The sequence below is a fragment of the Trichomycterus rosablanca genome, chromosome 8 (assembly GCF_030014385.1).
Source record: "Trichomycterus rosablanca isolate fTriRos1 chromosome 8, fTriRos1.hap1, whole genome shotgun sequence".
In the NCBI taxonomy this organism is placed as follows: domain Eukaryota; kingdom Metazoa; phylum Chordata; class Actinopteri; order Siluriformes; family Trichomycteridae; genus Trichomycterus; species Trichomycterus rosablanca.
Window position 1 is genome coordinate 4,781,291 of NC_085995.1, and position 15,200 is coordinate 4,796,490.

At 38.0% G+C, this 15,200-nt stretch overlaps 1 protein-coding gene across 1 annotated transcript; it reads right to left on the reverse strand.

Annotated features, from left to right (window-relative positions):
* Positions 1–10,462: 10,462 nt before the first annotated feature.
* asb12b (ankyrin repeat and SOCS box-containing 12b) lies at positions 10,463–11,778 on the reverse strand. Its single transcript, XM_062999731.1, has 2 exons — positions 10,995–11,778; positions 10,463–10,596 (listed from the first exon to the last, which is right to left on the reverse strand). The coding sequence occupies exons 1-2, from the start codon at positions 11,776–11,778 to the stop codon at positions 10,463–10,465; spliced, it is 918 nt and encodes a 305-aa protein (XP_062855801.1).
* Positions 11,779–15,200: the final 3,422 nt, after the last annotated feature.

Here is a 15,200-nt window from a genome sequence, read left to right on the forward strand (position 1 = left end):
CAAGTTGCTTAGGATAAAAGCATCCACCAAATGAAACCAAAAATGAAGCATTATGAAGCAGACTTAAACATACAATGTTCAACAATCATTTTGTTTCAGTCTTTAAAGATGTTCTGTTAATTCAACTTAGTTTCAACTACACTTGTACAGTTTGAATGAGCAGAATTAAGAACAGTGAGCAAATACAGTAATTGTGTTTGCTTAGCTGAAGAAATGAAAGTGTTTCTTATTAGATTAATACATAACAAGATTATTATTATTATTATTATCATTATTAAATTCAGGCTCTCGGGTGACACAACGGACTATTACGCTAGCTCACTACCACTAAGATTCAGGTTTGAATCTCAGATGTGCTGTCGACCAGCTGGCCAGGCAGCTACACAGACATGATTGTCTGAAGGGATGGGAAGTTGGCTGAAGCACTGCAATAGATCAGCGCCCAGGGTATTCCTGTCTTGCGCCCAGTGATTCCTAGTGGAACCTGTCCTGCCGTGACCCTTACCAGAATAAAGCAGCTGATAAAAATGAAATGAAAAAAAAAGTTTGAATACTGACCAGCAGCAGGAGGAAATAGCTCATTGGTTATTATTTCCTTTTTCTCTAATGAGCTCAAATGTTTGGTGTATTAGGACATTGTTATTCTTCTTAATTTTGAACATTATGCTTTTTTTAAAAAGACGTTAATGTGTTACAATGGTTCATTCAGTCAGAGAGAATGCCCATGGTGTTTTGGATAACAGAATATACCATAAACACACTGTGTATACCATTAAACTGTGTTAAGACTAAGGCAACTGTTTTGCAATTAAAGCACATTTACTGTGTTGAGTAAGGAACACACTGATGTGTCTATGTGTCTATAATGTGTTAATAAGAATTAAACAGGTTGTGTTGTTTAAACACTTATCTTTCAAGGGCACTTTGTTGAACATGTTTAGGGTATTACATAAAGGTTGTGCATCATTACTTTCTGACCCTTAATTATTACAATACAAGAGGTTAAATGTTTTCTCTTGTTAATTTAAAATAGAAAAACAAAAATAAAAGTGCGACAAAAGTATTTACACCATCTCTACCAGTATCATGTCAAGCACAAACGATCATTTTTTACAGTATTATTACAATGACACAATCTAGTGATGTTAAAAATGAAAGTTAAATTTTTAATACAGTTTACCTTGAGTCGATTATTGTTCCATTGGAATGCGGAGTGTTCAGCCCGGAATCTCCACCAGGATGAGAGAAATTATAAAGTTTAGCAGCAGCTTTAAACATCCATAATGATTGTTTATTTTATAATAATAATAATAATACATTTTATTTATATAGCGCTTTTCAAGATACTCAAAGACGCTTAAATCTTATTCAAGCTTTTTTCACCTTTTGTGATTGTAATTTTATCTACATTATTACTGTTATTCACACCACATCTGTGTTTCATTAAGAGAATTAACGCTGGTTTGAATCCTAAGCGCGCACTTAGTGACCAATAAAAGAAAATACATAAAATAAACGAGCCGACCGCTGAACTCCTGCTCCAGTTACTGACTCCTGAACATGGAACACACACACACACACACACATACACACACACACACACACACACACACACACTTTCAGCGACGCCCAAATCCTCTGCCTGATCTCTAGTGCTGGTCACACAAACCAAGCTTTAATTATAACAACAAAGATAAAGAACGTTTTTACGCACAGAAACCCAGAAACCACAATCATTCATGGTGGGTCTGGACCAGTGCATACCTAGAAAACTAGATGCTAGAAACAAATTTTGTAAGGAAAATAGTCTAACCAGTTCACCAATATTTTGGGGGGATGGTGGTGAGGGGAAAAGCAACACTGAACCTGGGTAGAAGATGGCAAACAACTTGCAAAACTGAAATGAACAGTGACATGTCACACAGCAAATATTAAAATGTTCATTCATTCATTTATAACCACTTTATCATAATCTGTGTTACAGTAGGTCCAGAGTCACCTGGAAACACTGGGTGCAAAGCAGTAATAGACACCCTAGACAGGGAACCAAACCATGAAAGGGCATCACAAATTCTCATTTTACATTTAGTTGTGTTATTGTTTATTATTATAAATGGTTGGCCTCTTTAAGGCAGCCCTGACTTCAGTTCACTGAACTGACTATGGGCAACCCTTACTAAGCCTGTATGGGCTTTACTTGTGTTTGCCTATGCCTTTACTGCCCACAGTCATGGACTTAAACATGCCGATGTTTTAGAGACTAAAGCCACTGTGTTTTTGGCAGTTCCCTCTAGCAACACTTTGCCAACCAACCAACCAACATAATCATATAGTGTTTTTCATAATGCTTTTCAATTAAACTCTTTATTCATTCTTTTTCTAGAAACATTTTCATTATAACTTAAATATCTTCACACTGGCATCACATTATGGACCTTTATGTAATATATTTATTTATACACATGTTCTTGTTGTTTAGTGGTGGTACTATTGTAATCCTGTACCCCCTCTGTACAGGAAGAAGTGGATCTTACATCAATGGGAGCAGAAGTGCTTGGTGCAGGACAAAGACAGGAAGTCTGGTGCAATGAATGTAAATATCTGTGCAGTACAAGCATTTCACTCCTGGCGGGGTAAAACGCCGGGGTAATTGTGTTTCTGTCACTCTAGACTCACACTCCTGCTTGTCATCATCACATCTCCACAATGCTTATTTCATACATTCACACATGAACCCAGATTATATACTGCTATTCTGCTTCAATCAAGATGTATGAAGAGATTAAAGGGCACAAGGTTGTTACAATCTCAAAGGGTGAAAAAAATATGTCTCAATAAAAATTAATAATGGCGCGTCAATAGATTGTCGCCCTGTCCAGTGTGTGTTTCTGCCTTGCACCCAGTGTTTCTGGGGAAATGAAATGGACTTACCCATGCAGACCCCATTAGAGAGACTTCCTAGTGTCTAAAGCTACAGTGTAAAGCTACAGTTTGGCAGTTCCATGTGTCAACACTTTGACAACTTCTAAAACGTTCATATTGTGTTTTTAATAATGCTTTTAAATTACACTCTTTATTCATTCTTTCTTGGGTTTCTACAACTTTTATTGCAACTTTAATCTCATCATGTTATTAGATATTTCAGTTGATATTTAAGGTCGAGAGGTTGTTTGAAGGCCGTTACAATCACAAAAGGTGAAAAAAGCTTGAAAATTACTGCAAACATTTTTAGTACAATTAAGTCTCAATTACATAATTAATGGCCCTGCAATGGATCGGTGCCCCGTTTAGGGTGAATTCCTGCCCTGTGCCCAGTGTTTCCAGAAAAGCTAAATGTAACAAAAAAAGCTGCAGCATGTAAATCATACTCTATGGATATGTGCATATTTGGCCCAAATGTAATACAATATTTTTCATACATTACACCATTGGTATGCCTAGTTTAAGCCTAAACTGTTGACACAAGACAAGTTAAGTTTTCTCTAGTCTTTACTGTCCAGTTTTGGTGAGCCTCTGCCCACTGTAGCATCAGATTCATGTTCTTTTCTTAACAGAAATGGATGTTGTGTCCTAGCTTCTGCTCTTGAAGCCCATTCACCTTAAGGTTCGACTTGTTACGTGTCCTGAGATGCTCTTCCTGCCTTTTAATTTTTTTTCTTTTATTCTGGGTGCAATGTCTTGTGGTACCAACAATCATGTCAGCTTCAAAGCCACTCAAATTACTTTTTTGTGACGTGTGATGTGTAGAGCTCTGACTGGCTGATGATTAAATGAATAAGCAGTGTGTTTGTGAACACCATTCCTAATTCCTGAGTTCATGTATGTCATCTACATTGGTTGCTATCAGGTGTATAAAATAATGTATACTCAATTATCAGTATTTATATTATCCCAGCAGTTCAGCTTTTTTAATTTCCCCTATGACTGTGATTTGTGCACAAAACATCTAAACCTCTATTCAGACATTATTTAATGAGTTTGGTGTGCATGAACTTCAATGGCCAGCACAGAGCCCTGACCTCAAACCCAGCTGAACACCTTTGGGAATAATTAGATTGAAAATTACAAATAAGGCTTTTTCATCCAACATCAGTATCTGACCTCAAATGCTACATTGACTAAACAGGCATAAATGACCACAGACACACCTAAAAACCTTGTGGAAAGCCTTCTCAAAAGAATGGAGGCTGTAATAGCTGTATATTTGGGGACATTGTATATAGGGGATATTAGGGGAATTAAATATAAATATTAAAAGAAACTATCCCTCATGTTTCTTCGCCCTGCTCATTATACTGTACAAAACACTTCTTCAGAATGAAGTCATGACTATTTTTTTTCTTTTGAATATTTGGAACAATCAGCGTCTTCCTCGGCTTCCTGTGACGTCAGGCAGCGGCACAGCAAAACAACGAGTCCAGTTTCACCCCGCTGTAATTGTTTCAGCAGCAATTGTGAAGGCTGACCAAAAAAGAAACAAGAACATGATAGGATCTGTAAAGCGCCGGTGTATAGAAATGTGGAGCAACATCTCGACCTCCTGACCTGTTTAGTTTAAAGGTGATAAAACGGTGGATAGGAACAGAAGAACAGAAGAACATTTGTTAACATGGCACATTAATATGTGCTGGTGTGGGTGTTTTTTAATCTGCTGCACTCCGCTCTCATATCTCATGGTGAAGGACGTGCAGGTGATGGCCGACGGCACCTTGATTTTTTTTTTTTAGATAAAATTACCCTCACATTCTTGGCATTCCTCTAAAGGGTAACACATTCCTCTCATAACCTCAGTACTGATGTTACATGTAGTAACACTACACAGAATGCCTCAGTCATAAACAGTGGTGTAAACAGTGTTTGCCACCTATCTGCATCTTTAATTGCAAAAACAAAAATAATAATAACAATGATAAAAATTAGGGGAAATGTAATCCAACACCTATATTTTCTTAAAAAATATATCTCCCCTTTAAAATGTGCTTGCACCAACCTGAGCAGAAGTACCCACAACTAAACACTTAGTTATCAGCAGTTTCTTTTCAACCATTCAGATAAAAATAATTCATCCATCCATCCATCTAATCTAATATAACCAATCTATGGAGTTTTATTTTTTAATTACAGACAGTATGAATCCAAGATATTTCATGTTTTGTGTGGTCAACTTCATTTCAGTTGTTAATAAACCTTCATTCCTGCATTTCAGGCCTGCAACGTGTTACAAAAAAAGTTGGGACGGTAAAACATTTACCACTTCGTAATGCTACCATTTCTCTCACACAACACTTGAAAGATGTTTTGGCACTGAGAATACCAAGCGATTTAGTGTTTCAGGTTTTATTTTGTCCCATTCTTCCTGCAAACACGTCTTAAAGTATGCAAGAGTATGAGGTTGTTATTGTTGCATTTATTGTTTCAAAATTCAGGAAGGCCATTCCAGGCTAGTCTAGTACCTGTATTCTCTTCTTATGCAGCCATACCTTTGTAATGCACAGCATGTGGCTTTGCATTGTCCTGTTAAAAAATGCATGGACGTCCCTGGAAAAGATGTAAAGGCAGCATGAGTTATATTGATCTATAACCTCAATGTCCTTGTTCTGCATTAATGCTGCCATCACAGAAGTGTCATTTTTTTAACAAGGGCAATGACACCTCATACCATGACAGACCCTGGCTTTTGGATTTGTTGCTGATGACAGTTTGGTTGGCCCTTTTCAGTATGGACATGGTGTCCATTTATACTGAATCGTCTGAACACTGTACATGTTTCCACTGTGTAATGGTTCATCCCAGATGCCCCCGAGCCCAGAGAAGTCGACACCGCTTCTGGACCTTATGGTTACCATAAGGCTTCTTTTTTACACAGCAAAGTTTGAAGTGGCATTTCTAAATGTAACTCTGTATTGTAGTGCTTGACAAAGCACCTTATTACCCAACTTTTCTACTTTTTTGGAATGTGTTGCAGGCCTGAAGTGCAGGAATGGATGTACATTAACAAATCAACCAGACATAAAGTTGACCAGAGAATCTGTGTATCTTGTGTTCATATTGTCTGCAATTAAATACAAATGTACTGTAAGAAACAATTAATATCCTGTCCCAACGTCATTTCTAATTAGGAGTTGTAAATCAATGTATGTGTGTATGTATGTATGTACGTATATTTGTGTGTGTTTGTATGTAATGATTACTGTGTTTCCTTACCAATGTTAAAACCAAGCCTACACCCTTCTCTTCAACTCAGTCATTAATGAGAGGAAACAAGAGTCCGAGCCAGTTCCTGTCTTCAGTTCAGCCTCAGAGCTAAAACGTGAGCACACGGATCTTTCACAACATATAAAACATGCGTTAGACAAAGTCTGAGTCTAATGTGAAGTAAAATTGGAAGACAACGGTAAGGGGAAGTTTTCTGGAGTGAAGCTCAGATGTGTGGTATCAGAAAGAATCTAAAAACAGGAAGTCAGCCTACAATAAACATGGATATACTTCCTCTTTCAGGACTGCACAGGAAGTGAGATATTTTTTAGGAATTCTAATCAGAAGAAAGACGAGCTTGGAAACATGTCCTGACTGAAGTAAAGGGTTGGGATACTTTGTGAAATGCAATAAAAACAAAATTCTGTGATTTGTTCATTTTCTCAGGTAATTATCTGACTAGAAAAAGTAAAGAAATGATGTTTTCACTTACCAGCTTGATAGTATTTTGTACATTTTAATTTAATGCCTGTAACACTCAAACAAGTAGAGGTAGATGCAAAATAACAGTAAAAGATTTTAGAATATAGTTACATCATTATAAAGCATTCCACAAAATGCAGGTGAATTGGTAACAGGTGAGGGCATCCTGATAGAAATAGAGCAGTGGTCCCCAACCACCGGGCCGTTTATTACCAGGGCTGCACAGAAAGAATAAATAATCAGGATAAGAATAATAAGAATAAGATCGCTACAAAAGCAATTACATTTCCAAATCTCTTCGGGTGTTGTTGTCTCCAATCCCCACTAGGTGAGAGCAGCGTCTCGTTGCATCGAAAAAAAGTTTAGGATTCAAACTGATTTTCCATTCTTTAGTTATTCTATTTTAAATCCTCCCGCCCCCACCAGTCCGTGAAATTATATCTTATATGAAACCGGTCTTTGCTGCAAAAAAGGTTGGGGACCACTGAAATAGAGGATCGACGCATGGCTCACTCTTTGCAAGTAAAAGTTTCTCAACTTTGATTGCAAATAATTTAGGTCTTTTACCCTCTACGGTATATAAAATTGTGAAAAGATTTAGTAAATTCAGAGAGGTTTTTGTAAGGTGTCGGCGGCGTCAGTAGAACCTACCACCGGTTCCTGGCGTCGCAGGCCTTACAGATCACCTAGGAGCATGGCCTCATATAGACAGCCAGCTCATTAGGGCGAACGACCTGCAGCTGCGACTTCCCTATTTAAGGGGGCGTCACCAGGCTGCAGGCGTCGCACCTTTTGTTTCCTTTTCTTTCTTTTGTTTGGCATGGTGACACACCACGAACTTGCTTTCTTAGGGACAGTCTGGTTACCCCCGGCGCTCCTAGAGCGTTGGGGTGTGTAGGTCGCAAGGCCGAGGTAAGCTAGGGTTTTGGTTCTCTTGGTTAGGGATAGCTGGTGCGGTAGATTCAGCTATCGCTAGCAATGCTAGCACGAAGCTAAGACCAAGCTAACCGCTATCTCACAGCATCCCTTAAGCCAAAAGCTGCCGCGGGTTCTTTACAGCCGTAGTGGCTAAGTGGTTAAGCCATTGCTTTTCCGTGTCCTTTAGTCCCGGTTCAAATCCACCCTTTTGACTCCTATGCCAATGTTTTTCTTACCCAGTCACTACGTGCTGGTGTTAATGCCCGAGTGGCTTTTATAATAAGCCGTTTTTGCTCCGGCCATTCCCAGTCTCTACGTACTGGTGACAATGCCCGAGTGGCTTTTATAATAAGCCGTTTTTGCTCCGGCCATTCCCAGTCTCTACGTACTGGTGACAATGCCCGAGTGGCTTTTCGTATAAGCCGTTTTCGCTCCGGCCATTCCCAGTCTCTACGTACTGGTGACAATGCCCGAGTGGCTTTTATTATAAGCCGTTTTCGCTCCGGCTCCTTCCCAGTCCCGACGTGCTGGTGTTAATGCCCGAGTGGCTTTTATTATAAGCCGTTTTCGCTCCGGCCATTCCCAGTCTCTACGTGCTGGTGTTAATACTCGAGTGGCTTTGACAATAAGCCGATTTTTGCTTTTTTGTTTTCGTTACCCGGGTTTCCGGTTTGATGTGTTTTTTTCCCGTTGCGACATTTGTAAGTGCATGGGCTTTTCTTCATTTTCCCCCAGCGATAGCGCACAAGGTTAGCGCACCCCTTTGCACCAGAGCGATCGGGGTTCGCGTCGTGCTTCACTTTTTCCATTGTTTGTCTTCTTTGTTTTTCTCTTTCAGTTACCTGCGGCACCAGCAGCTTCGTCCGGGGTTCCCCACCCCGATCCAGTTATGTTTTCCTTTGCGTGGTCTTTTGTTTATAATTATTTATTGTTAAATAAAGAATTATAATTTAATTTATCTCTGCATCTTGGGTCCTTTCTCTCCCCTCGTAACAGTTTTAGGCTGAGAAGAGCAAGACCAAATCCACAGTAGAATGTGCTTGACATTTCATCTTTCAGACAGTATTGTGTAAGAAACCATCATGTTCATGTGATAAATATAGACACATTGGCTCTGGAATACTGTGGAAACCCGTTGTTACTTTAATGGTTAAATGGTTAAGTTTTACTTAAATTACTTAAATGGTCATTTAATCATGACTATGCTACAATAGCATGTAGACACAGAGTGCATGTGATTGACTGGCCCACGATGGATTGGTCAAAGATTTGACAATAAGTTGCACACAGTGATTTTGGAAAAATTGTACCCACCATGACCCTGACCAGGATAAAGTAATGGTAAAACGTGAAAAAGAAATGAAACAAAGAAATAAACATGCTTGGTTCTTATGTTCCTTCTATGTTTCTTTGCTACTGGTAGCCTATCTATCCATCTCACTCTTACCATCCAACACTTATATCTATTAAATCTGTTTTTCCTCTAAGTTGAAGACAGAAGTTGGATTTGTGTTCTGAACTAAGGAAACCAAAACGATCTTGGGGATCTCAACCAGCCATGTCCAGAAAATAATCAGTACAGCTTCAAGCCTGAGAAAGTAAAGACTAAGTCCAAAATCCTCCATGTTACACTTTCCTGAATTAGTTGTACAACCAAATCATAAAAGCAGATATAAAAGCTTATAAAGGCTGCTGTTAAATAAATAAATAAGTAACATGTAGCTGTGAGGTGTGTCATCAATCTGAGATTGTCAGTCTCTTCATCCCCCTAATTTGTTTATGTTGAAAGTATTTTGTCAATAAAAAAACGGAACGTGTTAAATCTGACATCAAACCAACCCAAAACAGTATTCAAGTGAATTTATTAATTTTACAAATCTATTAGTAGCTTTTTAAGGACGAAGGCTGGAACTACTGTACTTAAAACACAGAAGCAAAGAGCGCCATCAGGTGGCAGTCAGGGAACACAACATGTATTGGAAAAGTAGTGTATATTCTGTCCACTAGAGGGCAGCACACACATTATTTGACACTTCACATTTGGTTTTACGCATGTTTAATACTGGTGAGTTTACTGACTGCATCAAGAGTTTTTAAACACATTCTATCTGTGTAAAGACTTCTGAAATCATTATTAACAAATGTATGTTAAAAAAAAAACATTAAAAAACCCTAATAAACAAAACAGATGAATGAATGAACAGGTGAAACGAATAAAACTTTTCCTTTCCTTGTAATGGTTTAACACCCTGCAGGGTCTAATCCTACTTCACACCCAGTGTTTTCAAGAAAGCTTATAAATTAAATAACATAAAGCATAAAAATAAATAACCTCACACTAACTAAACTTAGCACTTTTATTTGGAGTTCCAAGATATAAATGTATATAAAGTTTAGAATTAAAGGAATTCCCAAAACAAAAAAACCTTTAGCTGATCAATATAAAATACAACAAAAGTGAAACACCACAATAATAAAAATAAAATAAAATAAATTGATACATTTAAAAGAATGGAAGAATTCAGATCAGAAAAACATATCAAAGCTTTTCCTAACAACACAATTCTTAATAAACACAATAAAAAATTTATTATTTAATTGTAATTTAAGATGATTGTGTTTTCAGTTTAAAGCTGAACTAAATCTGTTATACTGTATTTTCCTGCAGCCCAAAACTAAACATCATACTTAGTACCCTTTTAATACCCTTCATCTAATACCCTTCACCGACTGCCAATCAGAGGTGGCTTTCATAAAGAAGCAGACTGGTACAGCAGAGCTGATAATGACAAATGGCTCTTGTAAAAAACATTATAAAAGATATAAATAAAGACAGATGTGATGCTGAAGAATATTTTGTACAGGTTTATGTGATGTGTTTAAGGTAGCTCTTCAGTATCAGTGGAATATCCAGGGCATCTATAACATTCAGTCTGTTTAGAGTAAAGAGGTGTTTCCGAATCGCCAGTCGAGTCTGAGACATCAGGGTTTTGGGACAAACTGCAAAAAGAAAAAAAATATTATTATATTATTATAAAATAATGTTTAATTTAATCATATCAGACACACAACACAGTATGAGACCAACCTAGAGGTGAATATAAACAGATTATTTAATTCTACAAATAAAACAAATGATTGGTAATAATAGTAATTAGTAGTAATAATAACAGCAAGAAAGTCCTGGGTTCAGTTCCCACGTCGAGCGGTCAGGGTCCTTTCTGTGTGAAGTTTGCATGTTTTCCCCTTGTCCCACATGGACACAGGAAGAACAGGCTAACTCCACCTCCCAGCTGGGGGATTAAACCCAGGTCTTGTGTCACTGTGAGTGAACAGGGCTACCCACGGTGCCTTATTATTATAATATATATTTTAAAGATCATTTGTTTGTAACTAACCTCTCTCTCTGAGCAGCAGCATGACGGATTCGTTTTGCTCACTCGTTTTATCTGTAATCATCGTTGGAAGATAGACATTAGCCCCAAAGTCCACCAGCAGCTGTACATATTCAGTTGTGCAGCCGTATTTCAGACATGTGTCCAGCACAGTTTTGGGTTCCTTGATTCTGGAGAGCATTTTGCGGTCGCTGCAGTTGTAGTCAGGGTCGGCTCCGTGCAGCAGTAAAAGTTTAAAGCACTCCAGGTGCCCGTACACGGCCGAAATGTAAAGAGCCCCCCGACACGCCGTGCTGTTAGCGGCCCAGTCTGGAACTTTGGCCCTGACATCCACCTCGGCTCCGTACCGCAGCAACTCCTTCAAAATGTCCAAGTCCCCTTCACGGGCCGCAGTCAGGATCGGGGAGCAGTTGTTGTACTGGCTACCGTTGGGGTCGGCCCCGGCTCTGAGCAGAGCTGATACACAGTCCAGATGTTTAGAGCTGACAGCAGTGAAGAGTGGAGTCTGAGCTTTTACATCCAAACCGTCCACCTCAGCTCCGTGGGACAGCAGGTACTCTAGACAGCGCAGGTGACCGTGAGCTGCTGCCGTTTTTAATGGAGTGCCTGGGATTCCCCATCCACTCCGACTATTAATGCACTTCCTGTACTGTTCCTGAGAGAGCAGGTTCGCTAGGAGCTTCTCATCATCCTCAGCGATGGCCTTGTTTAGCTCCCTGCACCCATCCTCTTCATCATCTTTAGGTTTAAGGAGGGAAAAGATCTTGGAAATGTCCATTAAGCTCATGTTGACAAAAATATCCAGCAGCATAGTTTTTCAAGAAGGTCTCACAGTTCCATTCAGTCTTCAGCCACACCAGAAACTCTAAAAGATAAACATATCAGCACTTTATCTCAGTCAGACGGTCGTGAGGAACCTACCAGAAAAACACTCACCTACTGATACTCACATCTAAATTTACTAATCACATTCAGTACAACACTCACCTACTGATACTCACATCTAAATTTACTAATCACATTCAGAACAACACTCACCTACTGATACTCACATCTACATTTACTAATCACATTCAGTACAACACTCACCTACTGATACTCACATCTAAATTTACTAATCACATTCAGAACAACACTCACCTACTGATACTCACATCTACATTTACTAATCACATTCAGAACAACACTCACCTACTGATACTCACATCTACATTTACTAATCACATTCAGAACACTCACCTACTGATACTCACATCTACATTTACTAATCACATTCAGAACAACACTCACCTACTGATACTCACATCTACATTTACTAATCACATTCAGAACAACACTCACCTACTGATACTTACATCTACATTTACTAATCACATTCAGAACAACACTCACCTACTGATACTCACATCTACATTTACTAATCACATTCAGAACAACACTCACCTACTGATACTCACATCTACATTTACTAATCACATTCAGAACAAACACTCACCTACTGATACTCACATCTACATTTACTAATCACATTCAGAACAAACACTCACCTACTGATACTCACATCTACATTTACTAATCACATTCAAAACAAACACTCACCTACTGATACTCACATCTACATTTACTAATCACATTCATCACCTACTGATACTCACATCTACATTTACTAATCACATTCATCACCTACTGATACTCACATCTACATTTACTAATCACATTCATAACAAACACTCACCTACTGATACTCACATCTACATTTACTAATCACATTCATCACCTACTGATACTCACATCTACATTTACTAATCACATTTAGAACAAACACTCACCTACTGATACTCACATCTACATTTACTAATCACATTCAGAACAAACACTCACCTACTGATACATCTACATTTACTAATCACATTCAAAACAAACACTCACCTACTGATACTCACATCTACATTTACTAATCACATTCATCACCTACTGATACTCACATCTACAACAAAACACTCTTTATGACATTTCTACCTTTGTTTAGAAAGCATTAATATTGTTTATGCAATTTTAGAGAAAATTGATACATTCATGTAGAAACTGTAATATGGTAATACACACCTAGAGCACGTACCTGTAGTAAAGTGCAATCACAGTGCAGTCCTGAATAATTTTCACTTGGACAGACAGACGAGCAGTGCTACTCTCCAGATTATTTCTCATGCATTCTGCACTACAGAACAGTCAAACTGTTGCATCCACCAAACTGAACCCAACAACAGGGTGACACAGCAACACTCCTGAACCCCCACAGCGGCTAAATTTAGGCCACACATGGGCTCAGTCTGAACTTCCATTCTTGGATGGTGGGTGCAGGAGGTTATAATTAGAATGTGATAGAGATTAGACACACTGAGGGTCCTTGTCAGACTTCTGTCTGCATTCAGTACCTATATATTATCTGTATATAAATTCAGTATAATAACTGTGAATTTATTTATAATTTAGATTTGGAAAACATAATTAGGGAGTACGGTGGCCCTAAAGCACAGATCTGTTTAATAAATCATAAAAAAGCTACTGAACCTAATGCAATATCACAAAACCTGAAGCAAACAATATATTTAAAACATTAAGACCTTAATGGTTGCAGTATTACAACTGTTGATCTTTGGGACACTTGTACATCTACAAATTACCTATTTAACTTATATAATCTCAAGACTGCATACTGCATTCATTTCTTATTTATATATTTTACTATAGTTTTTATATTGCACAGAATTCTGCACCTTTAACCCGTAATGTGAATTATACATGCTAATTGTTGTATATATTGTATATTATCTGCTATACTTATATACTCTATTCTATTTATTATCATTCATTTAGCCACTGTAGTTAATTCATTTAGCCACCGTAGTCACCTTTCATAACTTTGTAATAATATACTAGTCTATACACTGGACAATCATTATCTGTTTACTGTTCTTAATATATGTCTCTTCATTTTTACTTATCTGGTCACTACTGCACTTTAACTGTATTATATGTAAATAATCTTTGTCTTGCACTTCTGGTTAGATGCTACTGCATTTCGTTGGCTCTGTACTTGTACTCTGCACAATGACAAAGTTGAATCTAATCTAATCTAATCTAGAGAGAGAGAGAGAGAGAGAGAGAGAGTATGTGTATGTGTGTGTGTGTGTGTGTGTGTGTGTGTGTGTGTGTGTGCGTGTGTGTGTGTGTGTGTGTGTGTGTGTAAGACTGTCCTTATTGTATTTTTCGTGCACTGCTAGCATCTGTATAACCAAAGTAAAATTCCTTGTATGTGTGAGCATACTTGTTCAATAAAGTCTGATTCTGATTCTGATTATTGTATCAAAAATGTAAATATCATACAGATCATTCTTTTGAGTTTACCTCGCTTATTTAGAATAATGCTGTTAGTGAGATCATAATTAGCATAACTGTAGTAAACAGTATGAATGGAGAAAAATAAAAACATAAATACAATAGTATTTATAAGCACAAATAGAAAAATATTGTTTAATTGAAGGAATCCAATCTTGGCCACTTGGGTGGCGCAGCAGTTTGAATCTCAGTGGTGCTTATCAGCCAGTCGGGTGTCTAAACAGACGTGATTGGGTATGTCTGTTAGTCGAACAGTCTGAGCTCGTTGTTCCGGTCCCAAGCCTGGATAAAAATAATGAGGGCTGTGTAAGGAGGGGATATTTAATCAAGCTGCATTTACACATATGCTTTTCTCCTCACTACACCTTTTTTCTCTACACTGGTTTAAACAGCCCCAGTCATGTATTTTCCTCCAGACATTAACACACATTAATCAAGGGTGATTTTCAATCAAAAATTAAACAAATAAAAGCCTGAAACTATCACTCTACAACAGCACATGTCCTGTTCCTGTTTCAGAAGTCGACACATTTCCCCTCCTGAACTCACACCTGTTCCACTGTAAACCACAATCAGCTGTTTAACAGCGTTTTAGTGTCGGAAACTAGAGTCTGAATTCCTGCAGACTCGGCCCAGTGCTGGAATCTCACTTATCTTTTGTTTTGTTGCTACTTGATAGTACCATGAAATACTAATGAACCTGATAGAGCAAACAACATGAATGTATTTACATTTCTTGATCACTCACATAAGATGCAGTGTAATTGTACTTTTAATATATTTTTTTCTTTTAACATTTTTATTATATGT

Excerpts from the sequence above, each read along its gene's own strand:
- asb12b (XM_062999731.1), bottom strand. The coding sequence starts at position 11,778 with ATGAGCTTAATGGACATTTCCAAGATCTTTTCCCTCCTTAAACCTAAA. Across the intron at positions 10,597-10,994 it reads GCTGCTGCTCAGAGAGAGAG|TTTGTCCCAAAACCCTGATG; the intron begins GTTAGTTACAAA and ends TTCTTTTTGCAG.